Raw genomic sequence first — 13,666 nt, forward strand, 5'->3', positions numbered from 1 at the left:
AATCTTCTTGCAGAGAAAGTGGGTAAAAGTGAGGAGGAAGATTACAACTTCAAAACTAACCTTTAGTGATAGGCCTAAATATTTGGCAATTATTTCCTTTTATAGAAAATTATAGGTTTGTAACTTTGAAACATATCAAAAGTGCAGTGCATCAGTTTAATTAAAAAACCAACAGTCAAATATATTACTGGGGCATCAAATTTCCTTCTCTAAATATAATTAGATTCACATAATTTTATACTTATTACATAATGGTTTTAAACAACAACCATCAAAATCTTTAAATAATCCCCATCTGGATTAAATCATGGTAGTATCAGTATTTTTAAAAACTGGTTTATTTATTCATTCATCAGTAAATGTAACATTTGACAATATCCCCAGAGATTAAGCTTCCTATGTGTAGGAAGATGACAATCTTATTACACCTGCTATAAAGTAGGTCATTTACATAGCCACAAATATATTATTTCAGAATTGGTGTTCATACTGATGTTTCCACTTGAACAAAGTATTACAAGTAGTCATTACTTTACCAACACTGAGGACTTAATTCCTGAAACAAGGAATCACCTTTATATTTATACTTTATTAGTATTTCATTATGGTGCTTAGCCTTAGAGTTACTAAGCGCAATGAGTTTTTCTTAATGAATGTGGTTGAATTAAGGCAAAGGACATAACCTAGTCCCTTCAATACTTCTTCTCTCCAGCATTTTAAAAATTATTGTTGAGGCTATATAAATTACAGACGTGCTGGCTAGAGAGACACAGTCATCTCTTAGATCAATACCTAGTATTTTAACACATAAGATTGATTTCCTCTTGATCTATCATTATGATCATTCTTTATCAGTACCCTCAATGCTGATTTTCAAATGGTACCATTTACTTGCTATGTCTCCTGGCTGGATGTAGATTATTTTTTCTTATTAAAAATACTTAATAAATGAGCAATAATCTACTCAGTCTTTGTAAACTCTCCATTGAATAATTTTTCATGTTCACAACCATTCCTTGTATGGCTGTTGTGATTTTCTTCTATCATCTTCTTCACATAACTGTGTGGTCCCTTACCTTCAAAGGAGGAAGGATTTTTGAATGAGCCTCCAATTCTATCCCACAATGTAAAATACTGTCCATAGTTGTAGTCAAAGAACAGGTGATGGTCTGTATGATGAGCTGAGCCATTAATAAATGGCCTTAAGATATGTGGAACACGAAAATCACCATCATGAATGGAAATTGTCCAGATATTGACTAAGATATACAAGCCTAAATAAACCACCTTATGTAAGGGAAAGACAAAAGGGTATACATGATAAGGTAGACTCTGAAGAAAGCCATCCACAGGGTGAAAAGCATGACTTGCAAATGGAGTAGGAATCTTCCAGATATGGTGAGGTTTATGTATGCGCTACAGAAGAAAAGGACACCATTAGCACCAAAAAGTTTACCCCAGTGCAATATCAACTTAGCTTGTCATACTCATTATTTTGGAAACAACCTAACTATAGCATTCCTTTGAAATTAGCAAAATCATTTTATTAGTGTCTTTCTACTTTACCCTCAAGTAATTGCATTTTAACACAGCCCTTATGACCCATAAAAAAATAGAAACAAACGTACCCAGAACCTGTCAGGACTAAGACCACTTAGTTATTTACTAAACTGACAGAAGTTCTTGGAATAGAGACCAGAATTTAAAATCATATGCAGCTCAAATGTACATTTTTTTCTTTCAGCTGTAACTGACTCTACCTTATATACAAGTCTATGATGTAGGCCTCTGTGAATCCAGTAGATCAGCATGTCAGTGAAAAAGAGGAAGGAAAATACACTAATAACAAGTTGAATCCAGCCTAGAAGAGAAAATAGGGTATAGTAGAACCAAGATTTAGCTCCAGGATCAGTTTACAATTTACACATCTATTTAAGTGCAAAGTATGACCTTAGAATTCAAACACTATAAACTGTTTTGGTTAATTCAATAACCTATAAATTAATTTCCCCTGTCATTTCTTCACTTTCCTCTCGTAAAGTTACAATGTCCCACCTAAAGTATTTTTCAATTAGAACAAGACATAAAGAGATAGAAATATATTCCTTGTTTATATATGGAGAGAATTAATGCAATTAAAGTGACTATAGTACCAAAGGTGGTATTTAATATAATCCTCATTAAAATTCCAACAAGTCTTCAAGAAAAAAAAAATACTAAAATTTATGTGTAACCATAAAAGACACAAGCAGCTAATGCAATTCTGAGAAATAAAAAAAAAAAAGGAAAAATGTAGGTTTTACGTTGCCTGATTTTAAACTATATTATAAAGCCACAGTCATTAAACTAATATGGCACTGGACTAAAAAAACAGACACAAAGATCAATGAAGCTGAAGCAAATGCCCAGAAATAAACCCATGCATATATCAATATAATAACTTAAACAAAGAAGTCACAAAATGGAATAAGGAGAGTCTCTTTAACAAATGGTGCTGGGGAAACTAGATGGACATATGTAAAAGGATGAAGCTGGATCACTCTATTCCATGAATTAAAAAATGGGTTAATGACTTAGATATAAGAATGATAATAAGAATAGATATAAGAACAATTATAACAATTATATATATATAAGCATTGGTGATAGATACAGACAGAAAAATACTGCTAATTTTTTTAGTTGCAAACATAAATATAAAAAAGTAAAAATAAAACCTACCAATAATGTTTGAGACAGATAAAAGATATTCCTAGGGTACTTTTATTGGTCAAATCTGAGAATAATGCTATTTAACTGTTTTCCACATTAATCTTCTCAAAAATGAAGGTTTATTCACCACCTTTACTCACTATCTCCCTACTCAGAAATTTGTTTTTTCCACTAAATATCTTAAGCCTAGCCTATTTACTCCATAATCCAACACTTTTCAACTTCATCTGTTCTGGTTAACCAGGCTGGTTGACTCAATGTTCTCCCAACATCTTTTTTTCTTTGTTCTTTTATTGCAATATAATTGACATTTAACATTATATCAGCTTCCCAACATCTTGAAAGTCTTACCTTGCACTTTTACTAATAAATGCCCTCTCCTTTTGACTCATACTCCTATCCCCTTTTTTCAAGGTTAGCCAACTCATCACCCTAGTATTTAATTTATGTCCTCTCCTTTAAGTAGCTAACCTCTTACCTAGAGAGCAGTATTAGTGCTACTATACCTGGGTTCTCGTCCCAGATTCTCCACTTACTTGTTGAACAACCTGGGCATGTTACTAAAACTCTCTGTACACTGAAATTACTCATTTATAAAAGAAGTATGATAATACCTGCCTCTTAAAATTGAATTAGAATAAAGTGTACTGATGAAAGTAAAAAGCTTACAATTATAGCTGGTACATATTAATAATCAATAAATGATAATATTATTCTTACTTTCTAATACTTGATACTAGAATGCCCCTTGAGAAATTATCTCAGAATTTCATGAAAATTTAGTCACAGCAGGACTTTATAATAGGAAAAAAGGCAACATCTAAAGGTTAAAAGTTAGAGTTTAAATAAATTAAAATAGCTACACAATGAGATATTAAAACTAACGTGCTCTATTCATATTTACTGAAATGAGAATGTGAACATACATATTAAGAGGGAAAAAAATCAAAGTCTGAATCAGTCTGTACAGTAAGATTAATTTTATAATGTAAATAATAAAACACACAAACACCGACTATGGGAAAATGTATCAAAAAATTTAGTTTCTAGGTAGCCAGATAGCTAATATTTAAAAAATCTATATACTTTGATTTTATATAATTATCACTTGAATTTTTTAAAAAGAAGCTTGAATTCAATAAAGATTAAAGAAGACAAATGCAAGAACCTATCAACAATCTACCCTTTGCCACATATGACCTTGTCTAACAGACTTTAAAATCCATAGAGGAGAGTAATGAAATGCACATATGTGACATAACATGAATGCATAAAACCAAAAACAACTGCAAAAATGACAAATTTTTTTTTATAAGAAATCAGAGATAGTTTTGTACTTTATAGAAACCAGTGTATGCCTGGCATTCATGTATCTACTTACCATATGGAAACTCTCCGATGTTGTCATATAATTTGCTGTACCCTCTCACCTCCAGCAGGAAGAGTGTCACAGTGGGGATGCTTATCCACGGGAGAGACTTAATAGTAAACATAATCTCTCGGGATACTTGATTCTGAAAATATAATTTCCAATACTGACAATCACCCAATCTGTGTATTAAACAAAACTAGCACACAATTATTTTAGATTTGATTTTGAAACTCTTATATGATGGTGTATACTTCCAACCTGTTAAACCAATACAATCAATTAAAATTGTATTATATGAAACTGGGTATGTAAGGAAAAAACTCCTTTTGTATTGAGGAGTAATCAAATACAGAATCCTTTTAAATTCTGAAATCTTTCTTTTTCCCACAAAACAGTAAAGTCCTAATTCTATACTAGTCAGTATTTTAAAATTAATGTCTAGCCTCCAACCCTTTTAACTTAGTTCTTGAAGTAACTGGCAAATACAAATAAGTAAAACAGAAGAAAATAACTAAAATGGAAGAATGACTGAAAACAAATCTAAAATTCCTGAGTTCTAATTTCAAGTCTAAGAAAAATATACACGGACAAAAACATTTCAGTTTGTTAATGTCAACCACCAAAACAATCACACAAATATGTGCATTTATTTATCATTAGCAAAGAAATTTTTCTCTATCTGGTATCTAGTAAGATAACAGGCTTACAGTTAACTCATGTATTTCTTTACATTTAGGGAAGAGAAGAGGGGGTTAGCCTACAAATAGTATCTACTCATGTGCAGTTGGATTTAAGCCCTGTATGTAATGGTTATAGTCAATTTAATCTGAAAAGTTCAGAAACACATCACATTGTTATTTTTACTATAAAAGATGAGTTAAAAAAAATCACTTACCTTTAAAAATTGTGGGTGTTTCATTAGCGAATGATCATAGACAAAATAATAGCTCAGTGTTGCAAAGAGGAAATAAAGGATATAAGCACCAAGATTTGTTATAATCAAGAGACTAGTAATTTGTCGGAAGATGTTATCTTCGGGCCATGTGGTTGGATATATGTATGGTGTAAAAAAATAATAATCTGCAGCATTGAGTACCAGGTCCATCTTAGCCCCTGAAAGATAAGCAAATGCAAAAATTATCTACCCACACTGATACTTTCAAAGCAAAATTTTTTCAGACAACTACCTATGAAGCTCTTGATTTGGTAAGCCTATGGAGTGCGAGCCTGCTACTAGCATCCCTGAAATGCTCTGGAGTCATACAGGATCTTAAATCATATCTTTAGTTCAATCTCTTCACTCTATACATGAAACATTAAAGCTCAGAGAAAATGAAGTCCAGAAGTTTTTTTCTCTAAGATCGCTTTAATAAGTGGCATTAAGTTCAAGATCGCGTTCCCTTTCAGCGATCTTTCCTACTCTGTCCAGGCTTACTCCTTCAGTTGTAAATTGAAGTAGCACCCCCTAAAAGGAATCAATGCAGAGAGTTTTGCTGCAAAACTCAGACTTCAAAACAATCGCCTAAAAGGTATCCATGCTGCAACCACTGAAGTCAGGGACTATTTGGGTCTTGTGACAGAAAAACGATTATTTTATTTGACAGGACAAAGGGAGATGTACTCTTGGTATGCAGAGCTAGAATATACATTACTCCTCACCGCAAGCAATTTTCTAGATCAGGGACTGGTTAACTTTGGCCAGTGGGTCAACCCCAGAACCCATTTCTGTAAAAAATTTTACTGGAATACAGCTATGACCAGATATTTTTATGTCAATGGCAATTTCTCCACTACAAAGATGGGGCTAAATCACACAATATGGCCCGTAAAGGCTGAGATATTTACTCTATGGTCCTTCAAAAGACAAGTCGGCCAACTCCTACTGCAGATGATTCAACTTTAGAAAAACTTTAGTCAACTGAGCAATTCTTAAGTCTACACTCTACTCATGATCCTGCCTCAGAGCTCAGCAAGAGCACACTCAGTTTGGGGGAGTTGACCACTGGAGCTACCATTTATAAGCTACTCCCTCCTTCACAGCTTATAGAGGAAAACATGCCCAGTTTCTAAAACATCTCTGCTTTCTAACTGAATTCTTGGAAACAACAACTGGCTAAACCAGTCTGGAAATTGCCCCATCTATGTGCGATATCAGGTACTGAAACAGTTTTCATCTGGTCCACATTGGGCCATGTACATAAACATTCAATTATGAAATAAAACAGCCATAGGAAAAGCAAAAATTTTATTTCTAATTTACTTATTTATTTGTGGCTTATGTCCTCTACTAGATCCCCCTCCCCCCCCAAATTCCCAGAGACTCAGCAAGCACACCAAAATCGCCATCTTATTTCCAGACCCTGGACAATCAAATTTATTATTTCCTACAAATCCTTACAAAGTTATTTTCGTTTAAGATCAAACAACAATATTTTGGGTTTCTCCTTTACAAAAATATGGCATGTAGTATATATACACTGTGACAGCTTTTCCTTTTTTTCTCATGGAGAGCGTTCCATCTACCTCTATAAAGAAAATTTGCCTTTGGGAGGGGTTAAAGAATTTTATTGAGATATAATTCACAACAAAAGTCTCTGTTTTATTAAACAGTATGAGTCAGAAGTTAGCATAGTCTCAGAGTTGTGCAATCACGGCCACTATCCAATTTCAGAACATTTTCACCATCATGAACAAAACCCCAAAGTCCAAACCACCAAGCAATTCGGATGTGTACATTAGTATTTTTCATTTGATAAGTCTGGGGCTACTTCTCCAGAGTCACTTTTTGATTATTTTTCTCTCTTCCCCGGGAGCCCCATTATGCTCATGCTGGTTATTCTTGTTGGTTTAGCTCAAGGCACTGGAGCTCTGCTCATTTTTTTTTTTCTTTTTCTTTCTGTTCCTCAGACTAGATAATCTCAATTCACCTGTCTTTCAATTCTTTAACGCTTTGTTCCTTTGGCTCAAAACTTATGTGAAATCTAACATTTAATTTTAAAATTCTGTGATTACCCTTTTGACTTCTGAACTTCTATTTGGTTGTTTTAAAAATGACTTCTAGCACTTTCTTGATATTCTCCATTTGGTGGGAAATTAGTTTCATATTTCCTTTTGGTCATCCTATAGTTGTTTGGACACATTTATTGCAACTAACTCAAAGGTCTATCCATCAAATTTAATGTTGGGGCTTTTTCGGGAAGTGTGACTGCTTTGTGTGTACAGGCCATACCACACTCTGCTTTCATGTGTGTGTGTGTATGTGTGTGTATCTATGTGTAAAAGGGAATATTTAAAATAATATAATGTGGTAATTGTAGAAATCAGCTTCCCACTGGGCCTCCCTGCTGCTGTTTAAGTGGCTGTCCCAGACTAACTGAGCACACCTGTACTCTCTACTAGTGGGGCTCATTCTAAATTCCCAAGAAAATATCAATTTTTCAAAGCTTCCCATGGATATTCCTCATTGTCCTTTTAGATTTTTGTGCTCCTGTAACACCACCTCCCTGCAGCTCTGGGGTGAGGCGACTCCCAGCGGGCTTTTGACACCCACCCTGAGGGCAGGAGTGTTCATGGGAGCAGGCTCTGAATCAGGCATTTGTCAGGGAACTGCCAGAGAAGTCAAATACTGACAATTTTCTGGGTTAGGAGTTTTAGGAAGCAGTTCTGGGCAAACCTCTCCTGTCATCATCACAGCTGCCAGGCGGCCACTTTACAGAGCCATTGGTACTGCAAGACTGTTTGGTTTTAAGGCTACCAGGGAGCTGGGGGTAGAGGTGGAAATAAAGCCACTTAAAAATGTGACAAAGCTTGTTGTCACTTTTCTAAAACAAAATTCTATAGGTTATTGGACACTTTTAGCTAATTTCTAGTTTTATAAAAGCTGACTGACAACTTTTGTCAGTGTTTTGTCGCTTTTATAGAGAAGTACAGATTCTCAATTTCTTAATCTGGCATTCCAATAGTCAGCCCCTCCTCTTTTAATATTTATCTGTTACTTTTTAAAAAACATTTAGCATCAGATGTATTTGAAATTTAGAACTTCTAAATTTTTCCAAAGGTTGAAACTTCCCCTTACTATTAAATATTAATATGTGTTTAGAAAACATATGACTATACACATGAAGTGGGGCAAACACAGACAAATTACAGTTCATTTAGCTAGTAATAATTTATGCCGAAAAATGGTAGAACTGAGACAGCCTACAAATACTTACTTACACCTATTTTATAGGAAAATATTCAGCAACCTTCCAAAACCAGCAAAGTTAAATCCCTGTGCTACATCTGTTCATACATGTACAATAATGATTTATTCTATCTGGTTGCTTGAGGACCTTCAAGAGAAGGGAACATACATAAGGTTGGAAGTGGCCAATGATGAAGGGTTAGGATCAAGCTTTTCAAGGATGAAGCAACACTACCCAAGAGGGCCTTTTGTAAAGATTTCTATCGATGCCATCTGTATTCTCAATATATGCTTTTACCTAAGCAACTGCTGTTTAATTGCCTAATTATGCCTTTAGCAATTGTTCCATTTGTGCTCACGACATGACCATTGTGGCCATCATCACAAATACAGCCATGACTTGTCAGATGGTTAAAGCCTTCCAGCAATTTCCCATCACTCAAACAGTAAGTAACAGAAGCATCACTTCTTCATTGTTACCTTCTCCTGACTTATCTACTTAGCTGTTAAAATATATGGTATCATTAATGAAGGGATCATCTTCTCATTGGTGATATAAAACCTGTACCTGCGGCTTCAATTTCAAACCTCATTGTCAGCTAAAAATGCCAAAACATTTATTAACGCTGATTTCAAACATCCTTTCAAGCATTAATGTACTACAGGCAGCGCAAACACTTGTTTCCCAAAAATGCAACACTGGTTGGTGGAGAAGACTGTGTTCCAGTCAAAGTGGGGGAAAAGTAAGTGTTAAAAACATGGCTTTTAAAACAAAGTTGAAGGAGAGAATGCACAAGAGTTGTCCAGTAATAATTTTAAATCTTCCACGGTTTTCCAGGCCAGCCTACTTAGAGCTTGTACCAACAACAGCACAGATGTTACTGACACAGTCAGAGGATTCTTGCAATAATACCCGGGGAGCTTCATCCAAACACTGCAGGCACTGGCTTTTTTATAACCACTGCAGACTTTATTTTTTATATGTCTGGAGCACTAGCACCCTCCACAACAATCAGCTTTTAGCAGTATTAAAATGTCATGCTTCTCTTGTGAACTACCGTATGGGACTATTTCATCACCATCTAGTGCAAATTTATTCAGCACTCAGGTTTTCATCAGACACTCTCAGCAAATCCATCAGGGTAATGTTTAACTGCTTCAAGTTCAGCAAAATAACTTCTACCATATTTTGAGTTTTTTTTAAATGACTTCCTAAACTTCTGAATCCGAATCCTCCCTTCTTATTACTAACATTCATGAGCATGAAGCAGTCCCTGAGACCTTGCTTGCTTCCTGACCAACAAAGCAAGCCTGGCATTCACTAACTTCCTTTTGGGCAAACCCATTTAATCAAAACATGGTTAGGATCTTCTTTTCTTGTCTTGTGCAATGCTGCCCTCACTATCATTAATTCTTGGTCCTCACGGTGAGTGTCAGGGTCAGCGATCTTTCCATTCTGTAAGTCATAAATGGCTGCAGTCCCCTTCTGTCAGAGCACGTGCACCTGCCTACTGTAGCTCCATGCTTTGTGCTTGACTGAGGGCAGAGGTTTTCATTCTGTGATTTACAAAGTTATCTTTAACTATTTGCAATATTTTCACATACAATTTAGCTGAAAGTATTAAGACAGTACCAGTCAATGGCAGAGACAGGAGTATCCAGTAGCGGCGTATGTGCAACAAGACACAATGGGTAACTGAGTCAGCTGGAGTCAGGCTTTGTCATCAAGTGAGTCTGCCTGCCACTTAAAAAAAAAAACAAAAACTTTTGGTTAGCAGGGCCTTCCAGATTTGAAATGATGGTTAAGGGGCCTGGACCTATGTTTCTTTGTGTGATGTCACCGTTGTTTACTTAGAACACAGCGATATCAGGATAGATTATCATCTTTTGCATTTACAAATGATGCTACAGTAATTTCCATAAGCAGAAGAGCTAATTCAAAGATTAATTGTATTGGTAATATTGATAGCTATTACTAAATTGCCTTCCAGAGGAATGTTTTTGCATGCCCATGACAATGTAGGATAGTGTCTATTTTCCTACAACCTTGAAAATCATTAACCTTTGGATTTTCATCAACCTGTTGACAAAGAAATGACATCTCAGTATATATTTTTAATTTATATTTATCTTATTATATGTGAGACTGAGCATCATGTCATATATTAAGAATGCTTTGCCTTTTTCTGTGAATTACCTGTTTTTCCCCTTTGCCTATTTTCCCACAAGATTTTTACTAAGTCTGTTAAAATCAAATCCTACAAGTTCTTTATTTATAAGGGCATATAGCCCATTGTTTGTAGTATGAGTTAAATGCGTCTTTTCTTCTTACTTTGTTAGGGAAAAAAATTTTAGTTAATACCAAAATCCAGATGTTTCTAGCTACTTTATCATACATGATTGATTCAAAAAACAAGTATCAGACACTACAACACACTACACTATGATTTCAAAACTGCAATTCAAATTTTGAAGTTAGTATTTGAGCTGTGAATTTTTGTAAAGGTTAGAGATAAAGTACATAGTCTTTGGTACCACCTGACACACAGAAGGTAGCCAGTAAGTAGGAGATGTTATGAAAGTCAAAGCTGAGTTGCAATTTCTTTAACCTAAGGCTGAACAGAGGTGCCATTTGATTTTTTTCTCACAAATAACTGAAAGTAACTAATATTAATGTTTACTAGGAACTGTAAATAGTAACACATTTAACCCTTTTTAGGCAACCCCAAGAGTTAGGTACAGTATTACTTTTATTTTATAGAATTTTCTGGGCACAGAAAATACAATAACTTGCCTAGGGTCATGGAGTAAATAAACACTTGATTTAAGAATCAAGCACCTATAATTAGGGGTAAGTCCATGGACTACAAACAAGTTCTATGCATCTTTTCCCCACTATCTCACCTCTTGATACTTTATTTTTTAAAATGACTCCACAAATACGTATAATTTTGGATATTAATTTTTTTTAAAACTTGAGTCTCAGGGGCCCTATTTATCCCTGACTGAAACAGGGATTTATCCCTAACTTCTATTAAATACTTTATTTTTGCAAAAAGAAACTTTTTCTTAAAACACATTAATAAAAACACAATTAGACTACTATTTTACTTCAACAGTTAACATTTATCACTAACCAGGTTTTATTTGAAGGATTTTTCATATATTACTTTGCTTAATTCTCACAACATTGAGGTGGGTACTTCCACAGCCTCCATTTTATAGGTAGGAAAACTGAGGTCAAGTTACAAGTTACAGCTAGTTACAGCTAGGAGGAATATTTCAGATCCTGTTCTCTTAGCTACTGTATTATCTCTCAAGATGTTATACACATACAAATTTCCAAATACCTCATGTTAAATAATTACATAATGGAAAGAAAAGCACTCTGTAAGTGATTGCGGGCCATATAATTATTTTGAGGGTGCTTATCTTTAGAAACTGTTTTTCACAAAGGAGAAAGGTAACCTCCTAGGTTCAGCCTAAACTGCACAGCAACCACAACCTTCCCAGTTTGGAAACTACTTAGGTAATATTTTCTTCTGCATCTCTTCCAACTTTATTCTGCGATCACATAGGATGCCATCAGACATGATTTTTCCCTTTATGATGCAAAAGCGAAAAATTATTTCCTTTTCCTTCTGGTTTTCTCTAAGGGCGGGCTGTTGTCCCTCCGCCCTAGTTAGACTGCAGTAACTCAGGTTCCCACCACCACGGTCAGGTCAATAACGAGCACCAGTTCCTGGGCTTTCATTCTTTCTCAAAAAAGGAAAATCCCTCCCAAACGCAAGGAAATCCGTCGTAAAGCAAAGCATAAGTCTTCAGCGGACACATTTCCCTTGCATAAGAGAGACGCACTAGCCACCAGGAAACTGGCTTCCACTTTCTTCACGCCCATCGGTGCGTCGGTTTCCCTCCCGGGCCTCCTCCACACACCTCCTCTGTCCAAAGGCCCCTTAAACCAGAAAACTCCGGCCGCGAACCCTCCTCCCGCCAGCCCCGGCCAACGTGAGTCCGCCGAGCCCGTAACCCGCCCCATCACATCCCAGCTCTAGGATGCCTGGCTACCTGCCAGTCGCTCCTGCTAGTGGGCGCGGGAGTCCTCGGGTCAGCTTCACCGACATACCCCCAGGCCCTGCCCAGCTCCTGGCAACTAGGTGGCACTCAATAATCGCCCGCGGCGTGCTGAAAAAGAAAGGACCTGGCGCACTCTGAACTTCCCCACCTGGGCCCCATCTGGCTAACGTCCCTCCATCCGCCTCCTGCTGCACCTCTCCCTCCCCCCAGACAGATTCCGCCTCCCTTCTTCGCGCTCCCGTCAACCCTACCTAAAGCGCTCCAGTCCCGATCTCCAGCCTCCGCCAGGCCCCAGGTAACCCGGACCGGTGTGCAGCCCGGGTAGACAATCAGGCGCGGCCGGGAGGCGTAGCCAGCGTGACGCGCAGAGAGGCCGGCGCTGCCAGCCAATCAGGGCCCGGCGGCATAAGCTGATATGACGGCGGATCGCGCGACTTGGCGCCCCGCACCTCTCGGCGGTCACGTGGGCGCCGGGTTCGGCCACGCCCCCTGGCTTCTTCTGACGCTGGGAGGGCGCGAATACGGTGCCGGTGGTTGGGCGGCGGGGGATGGAGTTTCAGGTTCTGTTTTTGTTTGCCTCTGACCGGCACTGTCGCTTGCGACGCGGAGTCGTCGATGACAGTTCTATAATTCTCTTAAGTACGCTGCACCTGGAGGGAAAGAGCTGAAGTTTCCTTTTTTAGTAAATGCGAGTGGCGTGTGCGAAAGCCTCAAATTCTGTTATGCAGTGTTTCTCAGGTGGAAAGGGAGCAGTTGTGTGGGGAAGGATGTGATTGGGCGCTTGGTGGAGAACGAATGCCATGTAAACACATGTTGATTTTTAATGATGCACACCTGAAACGTGCATGCTGTTGTAATGTTACAATAAAAAAGAAACAGGCAAGAAAAAAATCACTATACAGGAGGCAGCAAGAGCGTACAGGAGGTTCAGCTAGAATATAAACGTAGACTATGAGACCAAATTAGTGGTTAGGAGAAGGACATGCGGAAACTGGGTGGGTACATGTGACATTTTATGAGCAAATTTCTCACTTGAATAGTTAGATTTTTATCACTAAGTACGCATAATGGCCTTTTTTGAGAAGGAGGACTTGGGCAACTTGCTCCTAGCAACCAAAAGTAGTGAAAAACTAACCCCTACAGAATAGTCTTTTTAAAAATATGGTAATAGAGCATCCTAGGTCACAGCTTTTCCATATGCTTTCTTGTCCAAGAACTATTGTCAAGGTAATAGTTTGTTCATAACTTGCATGAAACTATACCTGCCACCCAGTGTCAAAGAATTAAAAAATAAGACACAACATCCTCCTCCTTGTCTG

The 13,666-nt window shown here is 37.1% G+C and overlaps 1 protein-coding gene across 2 annotated transcripts; it reads right to left on the reverse strand.

Annotated features, from left to right (window-relative positions):
• Positions 1–320: 320 nt before the first annotated feature.
• On the reverse strand, positions 321–12,693 carry SC5D (sterol-C5-desaturase). Of its 2 annotated transcripts, XM_012729966.1 has the most exons (6): positions 12,599–12,693; positions 9,904–10,014; positions 4,980–5,197; positions 4,094–4,226; positions 1,761–1,861; positions 321–1,416 (listed from the first exon to the last, which is right to left on the reverse strand). In XM_012729966.1, exons 3-6 carry the CDS (start codon positions 5,187–5,189, stop codon positions 961–963), a joined length of 900 nt encoding a protein of 299 aa, XP_012585420.1. In that variant the 5' UTR covers positions 5,190–5,197; positions 9,904–10,014; positions 12,599–12,693; the 3' UTR covers positions 321–960. The 2 variants fall into 2 exon arrangements, with proteins under 2 accessions (XP_012585420.1, XP_004689223.1); XM_004689166.2 differs by lacking the exon at positions 9,904–10,014.
• Between the last annotated feature and the right edge of the window lie 973 nt (positions 12,694–13,666).

This window comes from Condylura cristata, unplaced genomic scaffold (genome assembly GCF_000260355.1).
Source record: "Condylura cristata isolate star-nosed mole 26May11 unplaced genomic scaffold, ConCri1.0 scaffold00025, whole genome shotgun sequence".
Classification (NCBI taxonomy): domain Eukaryota; kingdom Metazoa; phylum Chordata; class Mammalia; order Eulipotyphla; family Talpidae; genus Condylura; species Condylura cristata.

What these genes read in the sequence shown, in the direction of transcription:
- SC5D (XM_004689166.2), bottom strand. Translation starts at nt 5,189, where the DNA reads ATGGACCTGGTACTCAATGCTGCAGATTATTATTTTTTTACACCATAC. An exon ending in AACACCCACAATTTTTAAAG is followed by an intron (nt 4,227 to 4,979) that starts GTAAGTGATTTT and finishes TTATATTTTCAG; the next exon opens with AATCAAGTATCCCGAGAGAT. An exon ending in ATCATAGACTTGTATATAAG is followed by an intron (nt 1,417 to 1,760) that starts GTAGAGTCAGTT and finishes TTTCTTCTGTAG; the next exon opens with CGCATACATAAACCTCACCA.